Source organism: Callospermophilus lateralis, chromosome 1 (assembly GCF_048772815.1).
Source record: "Callospermophilus lateralis isolate mCalLat2 chromosome 1, mCalLat2.hap1, whole genome shotgun sequence".
Classification (NCBI taxonomy): Eukaryota; Metazoa; Chordata; class Mammalia; order Rodentia; family Sciuridae; genus Callospermophilus; species Callospermophilus lateralis.
The window spans coordinates 157833775-157859392 of record NC_135305.1 but is presented as its reverse complement, the minus strand read 5'-3'; the positions used below and the strand labels follow the sequence as shown (position 1 = coordinate 157859392).

General features: G+C 44.2%; 1 protein-coding gene across 1 annotated transcript in view; it reads right to left on the bottom strand.

Moving 5' to 3' along the window:
- Cfap251 (cilia and flagella associated protein 251) overlaps nucleotides 1–23202 on the bottom strand; it is a 66577-nt gene extending 43375 nt beyond the window's left edge. The window contains exons 1-8 of the mRNA XM_076866625.2: nucleotides 22999–23202; nucleotides 22558–22728; nucleotides 22257–22278; nucleotides 21351–21721; nucleotides 13906–14046; nucleotides 11185–11294; nucleotides 3716–3827; nucleotides 3378–3458 (exon numbers count right to left, since the gene is read on the bottom strand). Coding sequence (XP_076722740.2) covers nucleotides 3378–3458; nucleotides 3716–3827; nucleotides 11185–11294; nucleotides 13906–14046; nucleotides 21351–21721; nucleotides 22257–22278; nucleotides 22558–22728; nucleotides 22999–23202 — 1212 coding nt within the window. The remainder of the gene's footprint in view (nucleotides 1–3377; nucleotides 3459–3715; nucleotides 3828–11184; nucleotides 11295–13905; nucleotides 14047–21350; nucleotides 21722–22256; nucleotides 22279–22557; nucleotides 22729–22998) is intronic.
- Between the last annotated feature and the right edge of the window lie 2416 nt (nucleotides 23203–25618).

Below are 25618 nucleotides of genomic sequence, written 5' to 3'. Positions count from 1 at the left end.
TGATGGCTGATTTCTCAAGAGAAACGGAAGAAGTCAGAAGACAATGGAGTCTTATCTTCAAAGTGCTGAAAGAAAACAGAATTCTTTACCTGGGAAAATATCCTTCAAAAATGAAAACAATGTCGGGTATGGTGGCATGCACCTGTAATCCCAGTGGCTTGGGAGGCTAAGGCAGGAGGATCGAGATTCAAAGACAGTTTCAGCAATTTAGTGAGGCCCTAAGCAACTTAGACTGTCTCAAAGAAATACAAAAGGGCTGGAGATATAACTCAGTGGTAGAGTGCCAAGAAACAAAGAAAGGGGAAGGAAAGCAGAAAAAGAAAACTACCATGAAAATGAAAGCATATATTTATGCAAAGGCTTGTACATGAACATTCATAGCAACTTTATTTTTAATAGCCTCAACTCATGTCCACCAACAGTGAATAAACAAATTGTAACATAACCATGTGCCACTATTCAGCAATAAAGAGGAATAAACTATTGATGCATGGAACAAAATGATTGAGTTTTTTAAAGAAGCCAAAGCCCACAGCAAAAAAAAATTCACTTATATAGAATTCAGTGTTGGAAGATTGATTAATGGATCAGATCAGACCTTGGAGGCCATAGTATGGTGTTTTGTTTTTATTTTAAGGGTAATGAGAAATCATACAAGGGTTTAAGTAAGAGAGACATATATATTTTACTCATTTAAAGAACATCATGTGCCTGCAGGGGTAGAGTGTTCAGGGGTGAGGCCAGAGTGAGCTCAGAGCTCCAGGGTAAGGAGCTGTAGTCACGAGGTAGAGCCTGGACAGGATGGCAGGAGAGATGCAGGAGAGAGGAACAACTTCAGGGCATCTTTAGAATGGATGAGAACTCTCAAGAAAGCTACAAAGAACAGGAGGAGGAGAAGGGGGAGGAGGGGGAGGAGGAGGAGGAGAAGGAGGAGGGGGGAGGAGGAGGGGGGGAGAAGAGGAAAGAGGGTAGAGAAAGAGGAAGTCGAATTGAAACAGATGAAGAAGGTGCAGGAAGAGGAGGAGGAGGAGAAAGAGGATGGCTTAGAACTAAATCTGAGGAACACCAATATTTATAATGTATGCAAATGAAAGAAAAAAAATCCACAAAGGAGCCAGAGAAAGACTGGTCTCTGCGATAGCACAAAAAGTGTCTTGTAAGCCATGGATGGAGCTGCTCACAGACGAAGAGTAAAGAGATCTAACATGGTCATCCCACTGGCATGCCGGAGACCACAACAAGCATGGTTTGGATGGAGCCACGGGGTGGGAAGAGTGGAAGAGGAATGAAAGGAGCCCAAACGCCCATCACCAGCGTAAGTTGTGTTACACTCAGAGCAACAGTGAGGATGAAAGAATCACAGCTCGGCAACCAACAAGAATGAGTCCCAGAAGCAATGCTGAGCAGATGAAGCAATAAAATATACTTCAAATATATCAAGGTCAAAAGCAAGTCAAACTAAATAAGATGGAATTGAGGGATACATAAATAGAGAAAAGTATAAAGAAAACAGGGAATGTATAACACAAAACTTGGGATAGTGGTTCACTGCAGGGAGAAAAGAAAGCAAATGAGATTGGGGACAGGGATCAAAGAGGGACACGGTGGCACATGCTTGTCATGCCAGCTCCTCGGGAGACCTTGACAGAAGGATCAAAAGTTTGAGGCCATCCTGGGCAATTTAGTGAGACTCTGAATCAAATAAAAAATAAAAAGGGCTGAAGGTGTAGAAGGTATAACTCAGTGGAAGATCACCCCTGGGTTCAATCTCCAGTACCAAACCAAACATCCAAACACACACACACACACACACACAGTGGGCTTCTAGGGTTGGGCCATGTTCCATGTCTTGATCAGTGGTAAGTACACAGGTACATTTTGTTTTCTTCTTTAAAATATACATATTTTGCATTTATGCTTTATTTAACAACAACAACAGTGTGTGTGTGTGTGTGTGTGTGTGTGTGAACACGGTGAGGTGGGAAGCAAGCTAGCCAGCCACCAGAACAGCCAGCCAGTGCAGAGAGCTCTTTTGCTCTTAATGGCTGAACTCAAGGTCACCTGAATCAGCTCTCTGGGCGGCTTTCTCTGGCCACATCCCCTGCTCAGCTAGGGTACCAAGAAGGCAGAATTCACTAGGGGAGAGGGTATGAGCTGCCCAACAGAACTGTCTGCAATGATAGAAATGCTCCGTGTGATCTGTGATGCCAAATATAGTACCTAACAGCCACATGTGAGCGCTTCCAGGGCAGCTAGCAATACTGAGGAACCCATCTGAAGTTCTATTTAATCATAATCAATGTAAATTTAAATAGTGCATTCAGCAAAGTCACAGGATGCAAAATTCTCCTGCATTTCTGTACACTAGCAACAAATGATCTGAAAAGGGAGTTAAGAAAACAATTACAATTATAAGAGCATAAATAAGAATCAAATACACAGGGATAAATTTAATCCAGGATGTGGAAGAGTTGTACAAAGGAAACTAAAACACTGCTGAAAAAAATTAAAGAAGATATAAATAAACACAAGACATCTGGTGCTCAAGGACTGGAAAATAATATTATTAAGAAGACACCAGCACCCAGAGTGACCCACAGACCAGTGCAGTCTCTACAGAGCCCTGAAGGCACTTTCCGCAGCAATAGGAAAACCCACGCCAAGTCACCACACACTATGTATTAGTGCCACTTTAAGAAATAAGGACATTTTTTTTCAGAGGGGAAAGGAGGGAATCAGAGCATTAGGACTGCATAAAGACATGTATCTTGCTGAGTCTAATGACCCAAACCCTCTTTGGAGGTTTTAGACCCTGTGAGCCAGGTAGGTGCCTGGCACAGGGCACATCCTCAACAGATGTATAACGAATGAAGGATCCGGGGGACATTGTGACAACATGGCAAACAGGAGTGACACAGGAAAGCAAGAGACTGTGCAGAAATGCTGTAGATGACCTTGGCAAGTCACCTCATATAAACTGAGAATAATGATAATTTCTCTCCATACTTCAATGAGCTTCTGATAAGGTTAGAAGCAGTTAAGAGCGCGTGTCTAGAAGAGGAAAGTCTGCTAGCTGGGTGACTTCAGACCGATTATTGAATAATTACTAATAGTCCACAGACATTAATATCTCCTTGCTAGCATGTTTGCCTGGATTATGTGAGATCATGTAAGTAAAGAATTTAGCCAAATCTGGCACATAGTAAGTGCTTGAACTATATTAGCTTTTCTAAGCAAAGATAAACAAGACCTGGGATATGAAAGTACTTTTAAAAGTGCTGATGCACCACAGCAGAATTCCACCAAAGCAAAAGGTAGGCTCTGACCTGGCTTCAGTGTGAGGTCAGGCTGAGGTTTACAGGACCAGACTGACCTACCTGGAAACCGTACTCCTTGGGGAGAAGGAGACTGCATGCCGGCGTCTCCACTGCCAAAGTCCACTTCCAGATGCATACTTTCTACAAAGGAGAGCACAGTGAGAAGGCCTCTGAGAGCTGCTGCAGAGAGCTATGTCCCTTGTGGTGACACGGTAACTTTAGGCAACTAAGCAATGGACCACAAGCCAAGCCACATAGCAGGAAGTGCCAACTCTGCACCATGGAGTCTGGTCATCTCCTGGGAATACTTCAGAGGCCAGCTGGCTGGAGCAGAGCTGACTATGGGGACACCTGACAGGTTGACCAGCTTGCTGAGGCCAACCCAGAGGGCCCTTTACCTGGACTTCAGCGTCTGAGATGGTTGCCAGATACTTGGCGTCACGGGTAATGGCTATCGCCCTAATGCCATTACCTTCTGGGCAGCTGTCAAATATGGTGTGTACAGGAATCCTGCAAAACAGGACAGGGAGGAACAGCGTCCAGCTCAGCTCAAACCTTCCAAAAACATAGCAAAATGTGGTCTATCTACACAATAGGATATTTATGTTTAATTGATTCATTATTAATCACTAATAACAACATAAGAATATCTGTATCTAGTTAATTTATTCATTATTACTCACTATTCCATAAAATGGAGTGAAGCCCTGACACAGGCTACAACGTGGACAAAACTTAACAGCATGATGCTATCTAGGTGCGGTGGTACACGCCTGTGATCCCAGCAGCTTGGGAGGCTGAGGCAGGAGGATCTCAAGTTCAAAGCCAGCCTCCGTAAAAGTGAGGCATTGAGTAACTCAGTGAGACCCTGTCTTTAGACAAAATACAAAATAGGCTGGGGATGGGGCTCAGTGGTCAAGTACCCCTGAGTTCAATCTCCAGTATCCCTCCCCTGCCACACAAAAACACATGCTAGTGAAAGAAGACAAACACAAAGGCCATGCATTCTGTGGTTCCTTTGATATGAAATGTCCAGAGCAGGCAAATCCAGAGACAGAGAGCAGATGTGGTTGCCAGAGGCTGGAGAGCAGATGGGAGGCTTCTGCTCCTACTGGGTACAGGGTCTCCTTCTGAGGGGATGAGAATGTTTTGGAACTAGACAGAAGGATGAGTGCACAACATTGGGAATGTACTAAACGCCCAACCACCTGCACACATCCAAATGGCCAATCTTATGTTTTGTGAATTTGCCTCAGTAACAACCAACAGCCTAACAAGGAAGAGGACACAAACGCTGTGTGTTAGAGCTCACCCTGCACGAGCTCTAGTGGCCCTGTCACCTGTTCCCAGGTGCCAATTCAATGAGAGGCGCTTCACCAGGCATGAAGGATTCAAATATAAAAACCACAACTAGGACAAGGCCCAGCTCAGGAAACTGGGTGCCCCCTGCACACAGAGAACAAATAAGCACCCCCTTCCTGGGAGCAACATAGCTGTGACTATCTGAATTTTAAACCCTATCTGTACTCTAAGGCTCAGCAATTGCAACTCCTGTAACTTTTCTTAGAGAAATAATAGGAAAATTAAACAAAATAAACCAAGATGCATGTTCATGGTGATGCTATGTTAACAGCAAAATTTAAAAAAAAAAAGCAAAACAAACCTGTTAAAATAAGAATTATTTTAAACTATTATGGCAAAACCATCGAGTGGAAAACTTGGCTGCTACAAAAAGAATGTGATATATCTGAGAGAGTGACCGAGAACTTCGTGAGAAGAGCACATCACAAAACAAATTCATAGTGTCATTTTGACTGTGGCACACACGGGGGTGTGGGTGTGAGGGCATTTATATGTATGAGAAAGGCCTGCAGGAGTGACCGCAGGTTGTCCATGGTGGTTGCAGTCTGGAGATGGTCTGGCTGAGGAGGGAACTTTCCTTTTCTACCTGCACACTTCTGTATGTGTCCCTGGTGAGGACTTACAACTGTACAGGTCAGGTGGAGCTTGACGTGTGCAGAATTTAAGCTGATGACCTTGACATACCTGAGACAGACAAAGAAAGCAAGAAACCCCAGCAGCACTGGAGCAGGTGGGCTGTAACATGGGGTTGGGGGTCCACGTGCTTCTGTTGTGAGGGGAGAGTGGGTGGCAGTAAGATGGAAGCCAGGGGCTGGGGCTGTATCTTGGTGGTAGAGCACTTGCCTAGCGTGTGTGAGGCACTGGGTTCCATCCTCAGCACCGCATACAAATAAATAAATTAAACGTCCATCAACAACTAAAAAAATATAAAAAAAAAAAAAAAGATGGGAGCCAGGCAGGCTGTGCCCCACTTTGTTCCACTGTGGTATACTGTTCACAGTGAATTTAAACAGGCCTAAGTTTGTCATGTTGGCACCCCAACTGTCTTAACCAAGTCCGTGTCTCAGGGCTGGGGATGCGGCTCAAGCGGTAGCGCGCTCGCCTGGCATGCGTGTAGCCCGGGTTCGATCCTCAGCACCACATACAAAGATGTTGTGTCCGCCAAATACTAAAAAATAAACATTGAAAAAATTCTCTCTTCCTCTCTCTCCCCTCTCTCACTCTTTAAAAAAAAAAAAAAAGTCCGTGTCTCAGCTGAGGCCTACTCAGGTTCTGTCATTTCACAATTTACTTGAAAGGCAACCCTCAAATTCTTGGGGGTGACACAGTGGAGTTCTCAGTGGGAAAATGTATCTCATCTCTGAAGACATTTAGAATTAAACATGGAGAAGTCAGTCAAATCCATAGAAGTAACATATTTATGATAAGAAAATTTGTTCTTCTTTTTTAAGGAATGCATAATGTTTAAGAGAATTTGACATATCAAAGTTTTACCAGATTAGATTTAATTCTAATTTAAAACACATAGTGGATTTAGACTTATGATTTTAAATTGAAATCCTATTAAGTTGTACAATGTTATAACACTTAAGACAACTTAAGATTTGCCATATTTGTGATTAAATTTATTAGATTTCTAAGAATTACTTAAGTACCAGTGAAGAATTTGTTAGACTACTAAAAACATGTAAAACTGAATATATTAAATTTATAAATGCAGTTTAAAATGCTTAAAAAGAGCTAATAATCAAATTTGTGAAGCCAAACATTAATCCAAGCTTTCTCAAAAGTGATTACAAAAATATGCTAGATTTATAAATGAGTAAGTGAACAAAATGCTTAAGGAAGCATTTTGTTTGTAATCTGTCACTTCAATACAGAGGATATTAATTCTAAAGCCAAAACATTCTCTGAGTAATCTTTTCTGGGTCCCAAAGCCACCATTTGGGAGATCACAAAACTTGTATCCACGTTACATTTGAATTGTTAATCACAGATATGCTTTATTTTCGATTTAGGAAAAAAAAAAAGTCAATCCCTTCAAGATGCTGCATCTAGCAGGGGAACAGCTTCATAATGAATAAAAGATCAACAGGCCAGAACTGCTCATAACAGGCCGAGCTCTGTCAAGGGGAAGAGACACAGGTGACAGGCCTCTGCGACAGGTTCTGTGGACATCCTGCTGCATGAGGTGGTAACTTTCCCTTGTGGCCAGGTTGGAAAGAGAACTAGGACTGGAGATGAAAGCTAGCCAAGACTTTAGCTTTCAGTTGAAGTGGATTAAAATAATTGGGTTTTCATCAAAATACATTTTTATCAAAATCAACAGATAAGCCAGGTACAGTGGTGCATACCTGTAATCCCAGCTACTGGGGAGGCTAAGGCAGAAGGATCATAAGTTCAAGGCCAGCCTCAGCAACTAAGCAAGACCCTGTCTCAAAATAAAAAATACAAAAAAAGGGGGTAGGGATATAGTTCAATGGTAGAGCATCCCTAGATTCAACACCCAATACTGCAAAAATAATATATAAATAAATAAATATGTGATTTATCCATATAATGGAATGTTGATTCAGTCATCAAAAGGAATGAGGCATCGACACATGCTATGACACAGATGAATCTTGAAACATGCTCAGTAAAAGAAGCCAGACACAAATGGCCATATATTGTGTGATTTCATGAATGTCCAAAGTAGACACATGTACAGAGGCAGAAGGCGGGGCCTGGGCAAGACAGCATGGGGAGTTCATGAGTCCAGAGTTTTCTATTTAAGTGATAAAAATGCCACTCAGTTTGTGGAAATAGTGGTGATGGTTGCACATGGTGGCTATAATTGATACCATTGAATTACACATTTTTAAATGGTTAAAGTGGTAAATTTTAAGTTGCGTATATACATATATTTTATTTTTATTTCTTTTAGTTGTAGTTGGACATAAATATCTTAATTTTATTTATTTATTTTTATGTGATGCTGAGGATCAAACCCAGGCCCTCTCAAGCACTCTACCACCCAGCCACGATCCCTTAAGTTGTGTATATTTTATCACAATGAAATAAGATCTGTGTCATGGAGAATGAGTCATACAGTGAACCGCTGGGAGGGAGATCAGCCAGGAACTTGTTGCAATAGCCAGGTGAGAGAGCGGAGGGGAGAGGGGAGAGAAGAGGAGACAGGAGAGGTCAGGCAGTGGGGAGGTCACCAAGGCAGTTTGGGAGCAATATTTCAGCAGGAGAGGCCCAGGGACATCCAGGTGGAGAGTCCTCTAGCAATTCCTCATCAGGAAGAATAGGGGATGCTGAGAGAGCCCTTGTTGAGATTAGACTCTCCTATCTGGGAACAATGGTGCTGGTGGCCTTGTCACCATGGGTGGTGTTCAAGGGATGGCCGGGAAGGGGATCCTGAGAAGAGACTAGAAGGAAGGGCCATAGCAGAAGGGAACTAGGGGGCTGTGGTATCAGAGAAGCCACAGGAAATGCAGTGTCAGATGCCACTGAGACCCAAGTAAGGTAAGGGTGGAGACTGGCTGGCGTGGCCTGTGGAGATCTCCAGGAAGCTGGGGGACCCGACCCTCGCTCCAGGACATTAACAGGACTTCTGCCTAACCTTCTCATTCCCCTGAACCTGCCACTCCTTCCCCACACACCCAACCAGGGCCTTAAGCTCCTGTTGGTGAATCTAGAGCTTCGGTCTACCTCTAGGCCAGGGATTACGAAAGAAAACCCCGCTATGAGCATCTACCTTGGGCCAGGTGTGGATTCACCTGATTTTCACAACAATCCTGTGAGAGTCAGCCAAACAGTGTGCCCCCAAATTCCTGTCCACCCAGAACCTCAGGATGTGACTCATTTGGAAACAGGGTCTTGCAGATGGAATTAGTCTTGCAGATGAAATCATACTGGATGAGGACGGCCCCACACCCAGGGAAGAATGAAGACTGAGAGACACGGGGGTGGGGGGGCGGGAAACACCTGCGAAGATGGAGGCAAAGGCTGGGGGGCTGCGTCCACAGTCAAGGAACGCCGAGGGGTGCCACAAACTGTGGAAGCCAGGGGAGGGACCCTAGCAGGAACCAACCTGCTGACTCCTTGATTTTGGGCTTTTGGCTTCCAGAACTATGAGAGAGTAAACTTTTGCTATTTTAAGCCACCCAACTTGTGATAATTTGTTACAGCAGCCTCAAGAAGTCAAACAGTAGGTATTAGCCTCATTTTTTCCACAAATGGGAAAGTCACTTGGTTTCTTTAGGCCTCCAATCCTCACAGGAAGCACACAGCAGGACTAGGATGGAAGCCAGGTGGCCCCAGGGCCACTTGGCTAGCATGTCACTCAGGAATCCACCAAGTCAGCATGTAGGCGTCACCACACGCTGCGGTTTTGCTTTCTGGAACTCCAGGGCTCTTTCCCTCCACTTTGGTGGACATCTACTGTATTCCCAGTGATTAAACCGAGCAGTACTCGCGTTTCCAAATTCCCAGTCCCATTCCCAGCTAAGCCAGCCTCCTGCTTGGCAGCTGTTGCCCCAAGCAATACAGCAGTCTGCCCACACCCAGCTGCCCACGCAGCTTCTTGCTAGCATTTCCCAAACTACCTGAGGTGAAGGACTCTTTCTAAATTTGTCACTCTACTGCAGACAAATGCTTTCATAAAGTAAAAACACTGCGGCGAGGTCAGATGGCCACTGAGTTCCCAGAAGCTTCCTCTCACTTTCTCTGCTTCCTGTTTAGCACGGCCAGCTCAGCCTGTGTGTCACGCGTTGAGTAGCGCTGCGCTGGCCCCTAGAAGTCCCTCAATTCCTCAGCTGATGCACTAGAAGAAAGGGGGGCACAAATGCTGAGCCTCATGATTAGGAAGAAGGGCACTGAAGGGTGGCCACCTTGATTCCTGCAGACTACCTTCCAGCGTCACCAGCAAGAGGGGCATGAGCTGCCAAGCAGACCTGGAGGGTGCAGAATCCCACCGCCTGGGCCCAGGCTCCCATGTCCGAGCCTGGACTTGCTGACCTCCTCTCTAGGCCCTGGGCTGGTCTCTGCGACACTGGACTGAAAGGACTTGCCATCTACCCAGGGGACAACACCTACTGTGGTTCATGTCTCAGATGTTGCAGTAGGTCAAGGGCTCTGGGTCCTACCATGAAAAGAATGCCAGACCCATTCCCATGGAGGGCTCCCTAGAAAGCCCTGGTCCCTAAAACTGCGAAGATCATCCCCAAACCAGGGAAGGCTGAGGACCCCACAGCCCAGAGGAGCCTAGGGGACATGACAAGTCAATCTAAGGTGGTCACCTGGATGGAATCCCAGAACAGAATATGGACATTAGGATGAAAGGAAGGAAATCTAGGTATACTCCTATGTAAATAATGACAATGTTCCTTAACAATGTACTACGCTACTGTAAGATGTAAATAAAAGGGTACAGGGAACCCTCTCTACTATCCTCTCGATTTTCCTATTAATCTAAAACTGCTCTAAGAAAGTGAAAGGCTACTAATTTTAAAGGAGGGAAAGGTCAACTGAAGGTTGTGAGCAGGGCGAGCTGTCAGAAGCCGAAGGGCTGCAGAGGAACAGCGCATGGGAGAGCCTCTGTGGCAGGCAAACACATGGAACATAATAAAGCACACCCACCAGGAAATGTGCCACAGCCCAGAGGCCAGGCAGCATGGAACACATGTGGCGTGCTGGGGCAAGGGAGCACTTGGGGATGACCACTTAGGACTTCCCAGGGAGGCTGGGTGGAGCTCAGTGGTACAGCCTTGCCTAGCTAGTACAAGGCCCTGGGTTCCTTGCCCAGCACTGAAAAATAATTTTTTTCCCCAGAAAAGGTAGGCTGACCGGGACTAGAAAATCTGTCTTTATGAAAGCAATGGTTTTCATTGCAAGTGGCCGATTTGATTTCTGGTTTATCCTTTGAGCTTATGTGTGCTGGGATACTGTGAGTCAGCCCCTCCCAGCCCAGGCTACTTGGGGCCACCAACTAACCAAGTTTCTGGGCCTCGTTCTTTGCTTACTGGGTGGCAGACACTGTACAGAAATCAGGGGGAAAAGAAGCGACTACACGCTCTCTCTGCTTCTTGGTGGCCATGTCCTGACCTGCTTTCCTCTACCACACCCTTCCACCATGAGGTTCTGCTCACCTGGAGCCCCAAGGTATAAAGCTGGCTATCAATGGACTAAGGCTTCTAAACCATGAGCCCCCAAATAAACTTTTCTTCCTCTAATTATTCTTGTTAGGTCTTTTTGTTACAGCAATGAAAAAGTTGACTTAAATGTTTCTTTTGAACAAGACCACTTAGGAATTAAATGAGGAGGAGGAGGAGGAGGAGAGGAGGAAGAGGAGGAGGAAGAAGAGGAGGAGGAAAGGAGGAGGAGGAAGAAGAGGAGGAGGAAAGGAGGAGGAGGAAAGGAGGAGGAGGAAGAAGAGGAGGAGGAAAGGAGGAGGAGGAAAGAAGGAGGAAGATGAAGAGGAGGAGGAGGAGGGGGAGGAGGGAACGCACAAGCCTACCCTGTGAAGGTGTCCCATATAATTATCAGGCAGTCTGGCCCTTTGTCCGCTGTGGCAACCCACCGCCTGTCTTCACTGATGCAGAGGCAGGAGATGAGGTTGGGGTGGCCCTGTGGAAATGAGGAGAAACTGCTCTGAAGCACCCAGGATGGGCCCAGCCTCACGTACCTCAGAGAAGACTGGGACCCGCAGAGAGATCTGAGCTCCCTTCAAGGCTCCTCTGGGTAGGAACTTTTCCCGTGGGCCTGTCCATGGTTTCCTCCATCTCCTGGTGGGTTTCTCAGAATTCCTCTCCTCAAACACCTGAAGAATAAGCCACACTCCCCACAGGAACGGTGGCTCCCTGGGGGTGGGGGCATTACCCAACCCCCAACCCAGGTTGAGAAAAAGCTGATGCCTGGGATCTCCCACCCACCCACGGGGCTCCCCGCAGCCCACCTCCTGGGACACAGTTCCCCTCTGGAGAGAGACAATCCTCCTGGTCTCTCTTATGGTCCTAGGGTGGCCCCACACAACAGAGGCATCCTGCGGAAGCATGTGAACGCCTGAAAGGGCAGCACTCTGTGGGGAAGGCCCTGTGTCCTTCGGCTCCCTCACTCCCTCCTCGCTCTGCACCAGCCACCTGGCGTTCTCTCTGAGCCTCACACACAGAGCACATGGAGCTCCCTCGCTTTGTAAAGTTCTTTCCCTTAAACTGTCCCTGTTGGCTCATTCTCATCCCTCAGGTCTCAGCAGAAACAGACTTTCTAAATCCCTGCCCACCCAATCCAAAGTGCAGGCTGCAGAGGCCACGCCCATAATCCCAGGGCTCCGGAGGCTGAGGCAGGAGGTAGCCTCAGCAATTTAGCAAGGCCCTCAGATTGAGTGAGACCCTGTCTCAAAACAAAAAATAAAAAAAACTGCAGGGCTGGAGTTGTGGCTCAGTGGTAGAGCACTTGCCTAGCATGTGTAAGGCACTGGGTTCAATTCTCAGCACAGCATATAAATAAATTAATAAAATAAAGGTCCATCAACAAATAAAAAAATATTTAAAAAAAAAAAGGACTGGGGATGGGACTGGTAAAGGTAAAGAGCCCCTGGGTCTAATCTCCAATACCAAAACATTAATGTTAAAAATAATAAAACAAGGGCTGGGGTTGTGGCTCAGTGGTAGAGCATTTGCCTAGCACATGTGAGACACTGGGTTCTGTTCTCATTTATAAATAAATGAATAAAAAAAAGGTCTATTAAATACTTTAAAATAGTTAAATAATAATAATAATAACAATAATAATAATACATTTAAAATTTTTAAATTAAAAAAGGACTGGTAAAATGCCCCTACGTTCAATCCCCAGTACCAAAGATAAATAAGTAAATAAATAAATAAATAAAATGAAATCCAATAAAGAGGGCTGGGGATGGAACTCAGTGGTAAGCATCCCTGGGTTCAATTTTTTTAAAAGTTAAAGTAATTCTCTCTCACCCCAATTTTTCTTGGAGTATTTTTGCTCTGTTACAGTGTGACCATGTCGTCATGTGTTCACCTGTCTGATGTATCTCCGCACTACTCTGGATGCTCACTAGGGCAGGGACTACACCTGCTTTGTTCATGACTGTAGACCCACAATCAGAAACGCAGTGGTCATGATTCACGTTTGTGATATGATGAATGGTCAAGGCCATTCCCAGCCATTGACTCTGGTGAGGCTGGACTCTGAGGGGCATGACCCTCCTTTCCCTCAGCAGAGCCTGTCCACAAGCTCCCTTCCCTTCGGCTGGAACTTCTGCCCTCTGTGCTGCGCACTCAACCAAGCTCCAAGGCTGCTGCCTGCTGATTGATGTCAGTGTTTCTGTGCTTCCAGGAAGGAAACTCCTGGAGCTGCGCGTGTGTGTCTTGGACTGCTGGCTCAGTGCTGAATATTGTCCAGGTTCTTGGTAAATACTTTGTGAAGGTTTTGAACTAGGTATTGACTAAGGAGGGTCCTATAACAATGCACATCAATGAAAATATGACACAGACCTGTTCACCAGGTCAACCAGGGCATGTCAGACACCAAGAAACAGGACAGTTAGGTAGATGAGTGACGACAATGAGAGGGCTAAAATGTTAAGAATGAAGGAAACAGAGAGGTAGGAGGAAGACAGCATGGAGGATGCACTGGAGGAAGGCAGGGTTGAACTAAGAGAGCTACGGTAGGGAGAGAGGGACAGGAGGCCCACTGACCTCCTAAATATATTCAGGTCAAGAGAACTCCAGTCACTGTTTACCACCCATAGTCTTGGGCAAGTCACTTAAACTATTCTGAGCCACAGTTTCTTTTTCTTTAAAATGGGTATGTTAATACCCACATCTCAGCTTGGTTATGAGGATCCAAGCTCATTGGAAACTGGAAAGGAGTCTAAGTATTCATTAGGCCTGACTCCCTGGTGAACAGACGTCCTTGTGTTCATTGTGGTTCTCTGGAGACATCATGGTCTACATTGTCCACATTTTTGCAGAAATGTAAAAAATACAAATGTTTCAAATTCTTGCAAGGATAAAATTAATATCCACTGCTATTTGTCAACTGATGCTGATTAGAATCATAGACATAACATGTTTCTAAAAGCAGGATTTGCTGTAGTTCAAAGGAGAGGCAGGAAAGTATGACAATGATACAGTGAAGTCAGCCTGAAAGTCCAAAGCAAAACACTACCCACAAGTTAGAGCCCTTTACAAGCAGGAAAAGCCCCACATACCTGCAGGTGGTACTGGCTATTCCTGAAGATATTATAGATGACGGCATTGTGAGAAGACACGTACAGAAGGACTCTATGGTTCTTCTCACGGACATAGAAGACAGGGAGGGAACTGTTCCATCCAAATGACCAGGTCAAGTTCTAGAAGACAAAAGCAAAACCAGCAGGATGCCAGTGTGCAGAGCCCAGAGCCACGCTCCTGCACCAATGCCCAGAGAAGAATTCCACAGCACCAGTGCTACAGAGAAAAATCACTTTAAGAAAATTATCAGCAGTGAGCCGGGTACATGATACAGGACAACAGTTCCAGCAACTCAACTAAGGCTGAGGTAAGAACAATCATGTGAGTCCAGAATTTTGATGCCAGCCTGGATGACAGCAAGACACCATCTCAAGAAAGAAAAAAAAGCCCGGTGGGGTAGTCCACACCTTTAATCCCAACAGCTTGGGAGGCTGAAGCAGGAGGATCATGAGTTCAAAGTCAGTCTCAGCAATGGTGAGGCGCTAAGCAACTCAGTGAGACCCTATCTTTAAATAAAATACAAAATAGGGCTGAGGATGTGGCTCAGTGGCCTAGTGCCCCCGAGTTCAATCCCTGGTACCTGTCCCCACAAAAAAATAGGGCTAAATATGTGGCTCAGTTGTCAAGTGCTTCTGAGTTCAATCCCTGTTATCCACCCCATTCAATCAAAAAGAAAAAAGAAAAAGAAAGGCTCTACATGCTACAATATGAAAGAATCTTTGAAGAGGGGACACTAGGTGAAAGAAACCTCACACACACACACACACACACACACACACACACAAACAACAACAACAACAAAAAAAACCCCTACATTAGATGGGCAGGTGGTACACACCTGTAGTCCCAGCAGCTCGGGAGGCTGAGGCAGGATGATCACAAGTTTAAAGCCAGCCTCAGCAACTTAGGAAGATGCTGTCTCAAACAAATAAAAAGGGCTAGGAATGTTGCTCAGTGGTAAGCAATCTCTTGTACCCATACCCCCAAAAAATTAAGAACAGAAGAGAATGGAGAGTAGCTTATAAGAAGAAGTCTTATAAGCTGATAAGAGGTGCACAGGGCAGAGAAATTGCTGCAAGATAAAAATGGGTGATGTAGAGAAAGATAAGAAGGTTCTTGTTCAGAAGTGTGCCCAGGGCCACACCAAGGGAAGAGCAGCAAGTGCAAGACTGGGCTGAGCCTCGGACTGCTTGGGTGGAAGGCATGTCAGGCCTGGGTTCCCCAACAGGAATACAGGTGTCACCTGGGGACAGGGAGCACTGATAGAGTATTTGGAGAATCTCAAAAAGGAACCTCTCAGAACAAAAACTATCTGAAAAACTCAGAAAAGCTACTAACGAATAATAGCCACAGGCTTGTTTATTGCAGAACAGAATGCCTCATGGCTTTCTTGCATGAACCATCATTTACTTGATGACAGACACCAGAATTCAGATCAGGAATGGCTGCAGATTTTTTTTCAGTTGTAAATGAACACTATAGCTTTATTTTTAATTTATTTATGTGGTGTTGAAGATCAAACCCAGTGCCTCACACATGCAAGGCAAGCACTCCACCACTGAGCTACAATCCCAGCCCTGGCAGAATATTTTTTTGGACAGGCTTGGTTCAAATAAAATTGATTTGTAGTTCAATGAACATGATTTTTTAAAAAGTTTTGATGATAATCCCAGTTCAGTAAGTATGATCACAATTTTTCCTTTCCAGAAATATGATTAGAATTCATTAGTAATGTCCAACCTTTCACAGGGTGGTGAAGGCCATTTAATGCCTACTGAAGGCTGGTTTTATACTTAGATTACATGACTGGTTCTGTGAACAAGTTTAAATCCTGGAGGAGATCCCTTCACTGTCTCTGAGCCCAACAAGACTCACACGCGTTTCAATTTGTGTTCATCAGCCTGTTAAGGGCCGTGGCTGAGGACAAGGAAGCAGTCTGGTCTACTTTATATTTTTGTTGACTAATCCAATTTAATTAGAATTCCTCATATCTAAATTGCTGCCTTTGCCAGGTGCAGTGGTACATACCTGTAATCCCAGTGGCTTGGGAGGCTTAGGCTGAGGATTGCAAGTTCAAAGCCAGACCCAGCAAAAGCAAGGTGCTAAGTAACTCAGTGAGACCCTGTCTCTAAATAAAATACAAAATAGGGCTGGGGATGTGGCTCAGTTGTCAAGGGTCCCTGAGTTCAATCCCCAGTACCCAAAATAAAATAAAATGCTGTCTTTTACTTATGTGTAATATCAAATAAAGAATATGTAACACATTTTTGCAAGTTCAGATGTTTTAAAGTCAGCATGATACAATAGCAATAGATTATACTTTTGAATATTTTCTGTATCAGACTAAGTTATAATGCAAGATTGACTTTAAACAGCTATTCAAAAACACAAAAACTGTGGGAAAACTGTGGAAGTGTGATTGGGTAAGGGTGCTTTTGCCAACTCACTAGAAGGATTAAAGTAGAAGAGATATCTCATCAGCACAAATTTGCAAATTATGTGATCATAAAATTTGAGATAATCAAAACTGAAATCAAAGATCAAAAAAATTAAAAATAGCATTATCACACCAAGAATGGTGGCACATGCCTGACGTCACAGCTACTCAGAAGGCTGAAGCAGGAGGATCACAAGTTCAAGGGTGGCCTGGGTAATTAACAGGACCTTGTCTCAAAATAAGAAAGAAAAAGCAGGGTAGGAGTGGGGGAGGTGGAAGGGCAGTAACTAGGGATGTAGCTCAGTGGTAGAATGCCCCGGTGCTGGGGAAAAAATTACAATTTGATCTAGCAATTAAATTTCTGAGTATAAATCCAAAACCGTTGAAAGGAAAGACTCAAAAGATATTTGTACACTCATGTCCATAGGAGCACAATTCATAAGAGCAAAAGGTAAAGCAACCCCAGTGTCCACTGGTGAATGAATGGATGAACAGACTGCGGTCTTTCCCTACAGTGGAATATTATTCAGTCTTTCAAAGGAAGAAAGTTCTGACACAGGCTACATGGATGAACCTTGAAAACATGAAGGGAAATAAGCCTGTCACGAGAGGACAAGCACTGCTATGGTTCCAAATTCAGAGAGAGAAAGGAGAACAGCAAGTGCCGGCAGCTGAGGGAGGAAAGGAAGGAGAGATTTGGTTAAATGGGTGCAGAGTTTCGGTTTTGCAAATGAAAATGGAAAGGCAGTGGGATGGATGGATGCCTCAGCAACTTAGCAAGGCCCTAAGCAACTGAGACCAATCTCTAAATAAATACAAGAAAGGACTGGGATGTGCCTCAGTGGTTAAGCACCTCTGGGTTCAATCCCAGTTAGAAAGAAAAAAAAAGAAAGAAAGAAAAGAAAAAGTCTTTAACAGTAAATAGAAACCATTCCCTACTCTTCCATTCCCCAAGACCCAGACCTCACTAGCACCATCCCACAGTGAGCAGTTAACATGGTGAAATTCCATTACTTCCTGAAAGCACAGAGAACAGTCAAGTGATAATAAAGTCAATAAGTAACTTTACAAGAAAGGCAAGTATTCAACCTAAGATTTGGTTCTTATATACCATTTTTCCTGGAAGGATAAAAGATAAAAAGACAAAATTCCCTTAGAAGAATTAAAAGTTCCACATTTCTAGGAATAAATCCAAAATAAAAATTTCATTAAATAAAAAATTATAGGTACTAAAACCTATTACATTTTTTGGGGGGCGGATATGAGGTATGAAACCAGGGGTGTTTAAACACTGAGCCACATTCCCAGACCTTTTTATTTTTCATTTTCAGAAAGGGTCTTGCTAAATTGCTTAGGGCCTTGCAAAGTTGCTGAAGAGCTGGCTTTGAACTTACGATTCTCCTGCCTCAGCCTCCCAAATTGCTGGGATTACAGATATGTACCATTGAACCCAGCTAAATTTATTACTTTTAATTGAATAGAAAAGCTTTTTATTATAATTTTATGTTTAAAGTCTACTGCTTTTAATTCAATGACAGCTTGTTTTTGTAGTAATCTTGTGTGTATCCATACAGATTATGGTGTATCCGTACAATGGGATACAATTCAATGGTAAAAAGAAATGGCCTGCCAAGCCACAGCAGGACATGGAGAACCCTTACATGCATATTGCTAAGTAAAAGAAGCCCATCTAAAAGGGCTCCATACATTCTAGAAAAAGCAAAATGACAGAGACAGTGACATCTCCAGCCGCAGCCAGGGCCCAGCAGGAGGAAGGAGAGGGAATAGGTGGAGCATGAGAATCCTGAGGGTAGTGAATCTCTCCTGAAAGATCCTGAAATGGTGGATATACATCATTCCTTGCTTGTCAAAGCCCACACAGCATATAGCACAGAGTGACCCCCTAACGTAAACCAAGGACTTTAGTTAACAACGATTTGTCAATGTTGGCCCACCGAGGCCAACAAATGTACTGCTCTTGCAGGATGTTAATAAAAGGGTCACCTGGGGAAGAGGAGGTGCAAGGGAGCCGATGGGGACTCTCTGTACTCAGGGATCAATTTTCAATAAGCTTAAACTGCTAAAAAATAAGGTCTATTAAAAATTAACCAAGGGGCTGGGGTTGTGGTTCAGTGGTAGCACGCTTGCGTAGCATGCATGAAGCACTGGGTTCAATTCTCAGCACCACATACAAATAAATTTTTTAAAAAATAAAGGTCCATCAACTTCTTAAAAAAAAAAAAAAAAAAAAATATATATATATATATATATATATAAAATATATATATATATATATATAAAAAAAAATATATATATATATATATATATATATATATTTTTTTTTTTTTTTTTTTTTTTTTTTTTTTTTAACCAGGGGGCTGGGGCTATAGCTCAGTGGTAGAGCACTTGCCTAGCATGGATGAGGCACTGGGTTCAATCCTCTTAAGTTCAATTTTTAAAAAAAAATAGATAAGTAAAATAACTTAGAATTCTTTTTAAAAAAATTAGGGACAATTAATTACACATGGAAGAATGTAGAAAGTGATGTTTGAATGATGAGATGCTAAAAATCAGGGAATTATATTGGACTATAGAAACAAAATTGGGAAAATTTCCTTTCTTATCTTTGAACTAAGTACTTATAAAGTTAAATGGATATACCATACATTTTTCCCCAAGACAGACATAGCAGGTAATATGGCCAATTTCCCTCTCCTTCATTCTTCATTCTCTGTCCTGTTCTGTTTCCATGTGCCTGTTCCTTATAATTTATATTTCTATTTAGATCTTTTATTGTGTGGGCGTGAGTGGTAGAACGATGGAATCATAATTGTCTCAAGCTGCAACTTCTAGGAACAGAATTATTTAATATTTGGTTCTTAAAAGCTGATTCATGCAAATGAAATTGTTCTTTTGGAAAGCCACTAATCCTTAAAGGATCATCATATTCAACCTGAAAATTAATTTTTCCATTTTGTAAATTAGTTATAAAAAGCAAACATTTCTGGACAGACTCCTCTCCTCAGCTACAGCAGCTCTTCCAAGGTCAACTGGGTTGCCTTCACCCAGTGATGATGGGACTCGTCACCTAGCAGAGTGTTAATCCCTATATTCTATATCAGCTCTAACATGGGTGGCAAATTACTAGGAGGGAGCCACCTCTTACCTCAGCCTTTTCCTAAAACATGCTGATGTGAAAAATAAAATTTTATTGTCAAAACTGAACTTCTCTGTGTGTGATATTCCTGAGATCCTGCCCATAAGAATATGATTACTTTGTTTCCTGGCTGGGTGGAATTCATGGTTATGTCTTTTGCCAGTAGCATTGTGACTTCTCTCAGGGGACCTCAAAAGAAAAAGGTGGCCACCAGAGTTACAAGAGAGAAGGAGGAGCACATTCCCCATGGCAACTTTTGTGAGAGGGAAGAAGGAATTAGAAGAAACATAAATGGCTACAGAGAAGTGAGCAGTTACATTTAAAAAGAAAAAATGGAGCTACAGGCACCGATATCAGAAACCTTCTAAGACATACCAAGTTTTCCACATCTTGCACAAATGCAGAATATCTCAGTGGTAAAAAAAGAAAAAAAATTAAACCAAATGTGAGCTGTGTGTGTGTACCCTATGAGCACACAGTATGTTGGTGTTCGCCAGGAGAAAGATCAGGAAAGACACAGTCTCCCAGATGGAGCAGGAGTTCCTAGGGAAGCGAGATGGGTGGGAGTGGATGTGGGAGAGGGCTCTTCCTTCAGACATGTCTGTGTTGTATGGCATCTTTACAAAGAATACTGGTTGGTTTAAACAAAAGAAAAATAATAAAGGAGAAAAGTATTTCCAAAAAGTTAAAGAAACTTGCAAAGATCCAGGAAAGTTTTTGGTCCTTCAGCGAGACCAAAGCCGACTGGAACCAGAACTGGGGAGTGGCTCTCCTGGAGGCCAGCGGCAGGCCAGGCATGGATTCTTCGCTCTCGCGGGCATCCTACCTGAGCTCTGGTGAGCTGGAGAAATAAGACCAAAGTCTGGATGGGCCCACAGCCCCATTAGTCTAAATCTCAGGCTGAACAAAGGCAGGCTGCGGGGGACCCCTGCTCAAAGAAGGTCAAATCTCTAGAAAGGAGGTTTGTAGCAGTCTGCCTTCCCCACTGGATGACTCTACTCCCCATGGTCCTTGTCCTCTGCATTATACAGTGTAGAACACCCATGGTGGGTCACTGTGTTAGGAGCTATGTTGGGTACTTTATATGCCATCGGTTGCTGCCAAACTTTCCACAGGCATAAGACTACAGGAAAAAAGAGAAACAGGGCAAATCCTAGGAAATGATTTTCTGAAAGTAGCAGATGGAGGAAGAAGAAGGGGAAAAAAGAAAAAAAACCTGCTTTTCCTTCTCTGAGTAAATGATAATATTTTTATGCCTCCCAGATGGTGCTTCCCTGGAATATCAGCAGCAGAGGCAGAGTCCTTGGGACAGGCTGGTGCTTTGCAAAGCAGCCTCCACTTTCATCACACCTGTCACTTTTCTGGCCAGGATTTGGGGAGCCCATAAAGGCATCAACCCAGTGGAGGGCAGAGAGGTGAGGCAAGAAGGGGAAGGGAAAGAACTGAAGGGACCCGGGAGATTACAACGTGGCAGGTGGAGAGGAGAGGAAAGAGGGAGGAGGGAGAGGAAGGTGGGAAAGGAGAAGAAAAGGAAAGAGGGTGGAAGGAGAGGGAGAAAAGTCAAGGGGAGAGAGGGAGGACGAGATTTTGAGTCTCTTGCTCAAAACAGCACCCTATGCAACAAACTATGCATGGAATTTCCTGCCCATTGAGCAACAGTATTGAACCCAGATGGAGCGTTCATGTTCCTGTTCATCACACATGTCCAACCAGAGTTCTTAGCTTAAAAAGCATCTTTCTGGTGGGACATTCTCCAGACACACATGCAATTCTCCTGTTTTCCCATACTCTCCAAGCACCAGGGAAATGAAGATGCACTTTATGCTTACCAAGGGGTACACAGGGGTGCTCTCATCCTTTTGGAACAAGGAATCCTCTGTGGTGGTGGACACCAGGGACTCCTTGGAGACCCTTTCTTTTTCTCCTTTTTCAATGAGGTTGTATGACTCTTTCTTTTCATGTGTCCTTTCATCCTCTTCTGATTCTGTGGCTTCCTGTTCTGATATCAAATCCCCTTTTGCTTGTTCCACTGTGTCTTGGGGAGCCTCTCCAGGTTTCTCCTCAAGCTCTTCTGGGAACTGCCAATCTGTCTGATCAATGTCATTATTGATTTGCTCCAAATCCAGAAATGAATGTTGTGAGCTGAGATCTCTTAAAATTTCATTTATTTCAGAATTGTCTGATGGTAAGGAAGACTTATCTCCTTGGGTTTCCTTTAAAAAGAAATAAAAGGAAATTGTGATTCTAAACATAGTGCCTCCTGCACATTCTCCTATTTATTGTTCCCTCTATTCTTCACCAGCCAGTCTTGGTGTTAGCCTCACCTTGGAATTATGAGATGTTTTTCATAATGTGTCAGGAGCCTGGGACATTTTGTACTTAAGAAATGAGTCCAAGGGGCTGGGGTTGTGGCTCAGTGGTAGATGGCTTGCCTAGCATGTGGGAGGCACTGGGTTCGATTGTCAGTACCGCATATAAACAAATAAATGAATAAAGGTCCATCAATAACTAATAGAAAAAAAATGAGCCCTGGGTGAGTCTGGATTTATTCTCAGCCTACTAGCAGGCAACGACAGTAAAATCATTCTTTTAAGTGTCACTGGTGGTCTCCAAAAGCCTGCTAGACACAGAGTTATTTATGTTGGGCCAGCTGAGTTCTCCCCACTAGGAACAGACTGGGGAGGCCAATACTACTGTTATTGCACTGACGCTAAGATGAGCCCACTTCCGCTAACCCCTACTGCCCTTTAAAGTCAGCTGAGTGCACACCTCCCTCCAGGGAACTTGTACTGATCCTCCTCCTAAATGGGTTAAATTGACTTTTTTTTTTTTTTAATCTCCTGTGCATCTCACAATCCCTGCACCTCCATGTTGCTTTATGTATGCAGTTGTGGGTCTGCCTCCAGACATACCCTAGAGCTCCTTAATTAAAAGGATTGTGTCTTATTTGGTTTTGTATCCCCAGAGCCTGGTGTATATTGAGCATTCAATTAATGATTTTGAATGAATGGAGGAATGAATTACAATTCTACTTACCAGGAAAGCTCCTGAAATGGATGACTGAGAACTAGAAAATTCTTTCTCCAAACTGATCATGGACATGATTTCTGAAGGTATCACTGTGATGTCCTCCTGGACTCCTGCAGCCTCCTCTTCCTCAGTTTTTCCAAACTTGTCCTCAGTTTCTTTTACAACAGCCTCTTCCTCCTTCACCACTACCTCCTCTTCCTCTGCCTCTCCTTCCTCCTCACCTTCACCCTCTTCTTCTTCCTTCTCCTCTCCTTCATCTCCCTTCTCCTCTTTTGTTTCTTCTCTCCACTCCTTCTCCTTATCCCTTTTCCCCTCCTCCTTTTCTTCCTCCTCCTCCTCCTCTATCTCTTCCCCTTCCACCTCCTCCTCCTCCTCCATCTCTTCCCCTTCCACCTCCTCCTCCTCCTCTTCCATCTCTTCTCCTTCCACCTCCTCCTCCTCTTCCACCTTTCCCCCTTCCTCCTTCTCCTCCTCCATCACTTCCCCCTCCTCCTCCTCCTGAGATTCTCTCCATACTGATGTGTCATCTTCTTTTGATTTTTGCTCCATATTTTCTACCTCTTTATAATTCAAATTGTATTCTTTTTCTTCCACGTCTGTTTCTTCACTTTCTTCTGCTTCTTCCGGGACATTTTCTTCTGCATCCGACATTCTTCTCTGTAGAGGTTCCTCTAGAGAGATATTGATCATAATAATCAGCAAGCCCCATTTTGATTCCTGGGTGTACTATCCTATTGATGAAATGTGCAATACCAGCTCTGGTTTCTTTACACAGGAATAAGAGGAATGTCATATTTTTTTGGTGGTACTGGTGATGGAGGCCATCCAGGGTGCTCTACCACTGAGCTACATCCCTAGCCCTTTTTTTGGTGGGGTAGAGTGGGTAGGTACCAGGGATTGAACCCAGGGGCCTTAACTACAAGGCCACATCCCCAGCCCTCTTTTTTAAAATATATTTTTAAATTTAAGTCTCTTTTTAAAAAATGTTTTAGTTGTAGATAGACATAATACCTTTATTTTTATTTATTTAGTTTTATGTGGTACTGAGGTGCCCAGTGCCTCACACACACTAGGCAAAAGCTCTGCCACTGAGCTACAACCCCAGCCCTATATTTTTTAATTTAGAGACAGGATCTTGCTAAGGTGCTGAGGGCCTTGCTAGGTTGCTGAGGCTGGCTTTGAACTCATGATCCTACTGCCTCAGCCTCCCAAGCTATAGGAATGGGCTAACGTTCCCAGCTCCCTCGCTGATTTTTTTAAAAAACTGAGATAAGGTTTTGCCAAGTTGTCCAGGTTGGCCGGAAAATTGCAATCCTCCTGTCTCATCTTCCCAAGTAACTGGGATTACAGGTGTCTGCCACCACACCCAGCAAGAATGTCATATTCTTGGAAAGTCAAGCCTGAATCTTAAAAATATTGATTCCATGCCCTCTCATCTTTCTAGGAATATGCTTAGAGCCTTCTAACTCATTTAAAATATATTCACATTCCCACAGGCAGCAAAATTCATAACCTAGACATTAGCAATGACTCCAAGGACACAAATAAGAGAATAATCAGTGTAGTTTTGTGGTTAAAGCATGGGTTTTGTAGTCAAAGCCTTGCATTGAATCCCATTTCTTTGCCTCACCTGCTCCATGACCTTAGGCAAGTCACTTTACCCCTCAGAATCTAAATTTGCTCACAGGCAAAATCAAAATGATAATATTAAATTCAGGGCTTGTGAAGATTAGATAAGGCGCCAAGTGCTCAACACAGTTCCGGCACGCAGCGCAGGGAAAATAAGGTAATGGTTATGAGGATAAAAGCAGCCCTAATTTTGCAAAGAACTGAACACTTTAAAAGCCCCCTGACATACTCTTTTCATTTTTTCCTTACAACAAACACGAGTTGGAGGCGAAGCCACTGCGAAAGCTAGCAGCAGCTGACTCCCCATCTGAGAAAGCGCTGCTCCCATCAGGAGCCCCCGGACGGACCCAAATTGCCAGGCACCTTGGCCTGGACATGGGGCTTGGGGAGGGGACAGGTGTGTGGGTCTGTGGGGGCAGAGCCCAGCGCCGTAGCCTCCTCCTGCGCCCCCAGCCACCCGAGGCCGCGACCCCCACCGGCCCCTGGACTCTGCCTCAGACTCATAGAGCGCGCCCACCTTGCTCCTCAAAAAGCCGGGGTCCTGCCTCCTGCAGCCCTTAGCTGGTATTGGACTTTCACCAGGCACCTTCTTCACCAGCTCCCTAGTTACGGTTGCCACCCAAGCTCCATCCCCATGGCAACGGCTGCCGCCTGCCGGAGCATCTGACCGTAAAGCGAGAGGTCAGGGCCATGGTCACGTGCCCAGAAAGAGGCTGCAAGCCGGGCCCGCGCGCCCCCTGCCGGCCACTGGGATAGCAGCTCTTACTCCCCTTGCTCTTTGACACTCCAGGAACTCTCCCTGGCTTTCCCCATGATGTCATCCCCCGAGAAACTGCCACGACCAACACTGGCAATTCTGACTTTCCCAAGGCTGGCCATGATTATGTGAAGTGGAATGAACTATTTGATAAAATTCCTCTTTCCAAAAGCAAACTGAACTTCCTAGTCTCACGAATACAACACAAATCTATCACCTGCCTCTGGCTGGGACATTGAAGGTACAGAGAATTTTGGCTAGCAGCGATTGAATATTATCCAGGTTGCAGGATCTTGTTGTTCTTATCACAAAAATTCTGCAAAACCAGCGTGGTTAAATCATTTAGGGTCAAACTGACTCCCAGCCAGAATCGCACAGGAGAGTGCAACAGGTGGCTATTCTGGGCTTTCCAAGGGGAGGCCTGCAGGAAACCAGCCAAGGTACTGCCACAGAAGACTCTCTGATGCTATCATTTTAGAAGGTGAATGATTCTTCCCCACTCCCACCTCCCACCATGCCCCCACTGCTGCTAAGCTGATTCATATGCATACAGCTCAAAGGAACAAAGGAGATACCAAGGGATAAACTGAATGGTGCAAGCTGTTTATTATAGTCTGGGACTTACAAAAAGAGACTGGAAAATACTTGGAATCAGAACATGTAATTTATACAGCATCCACT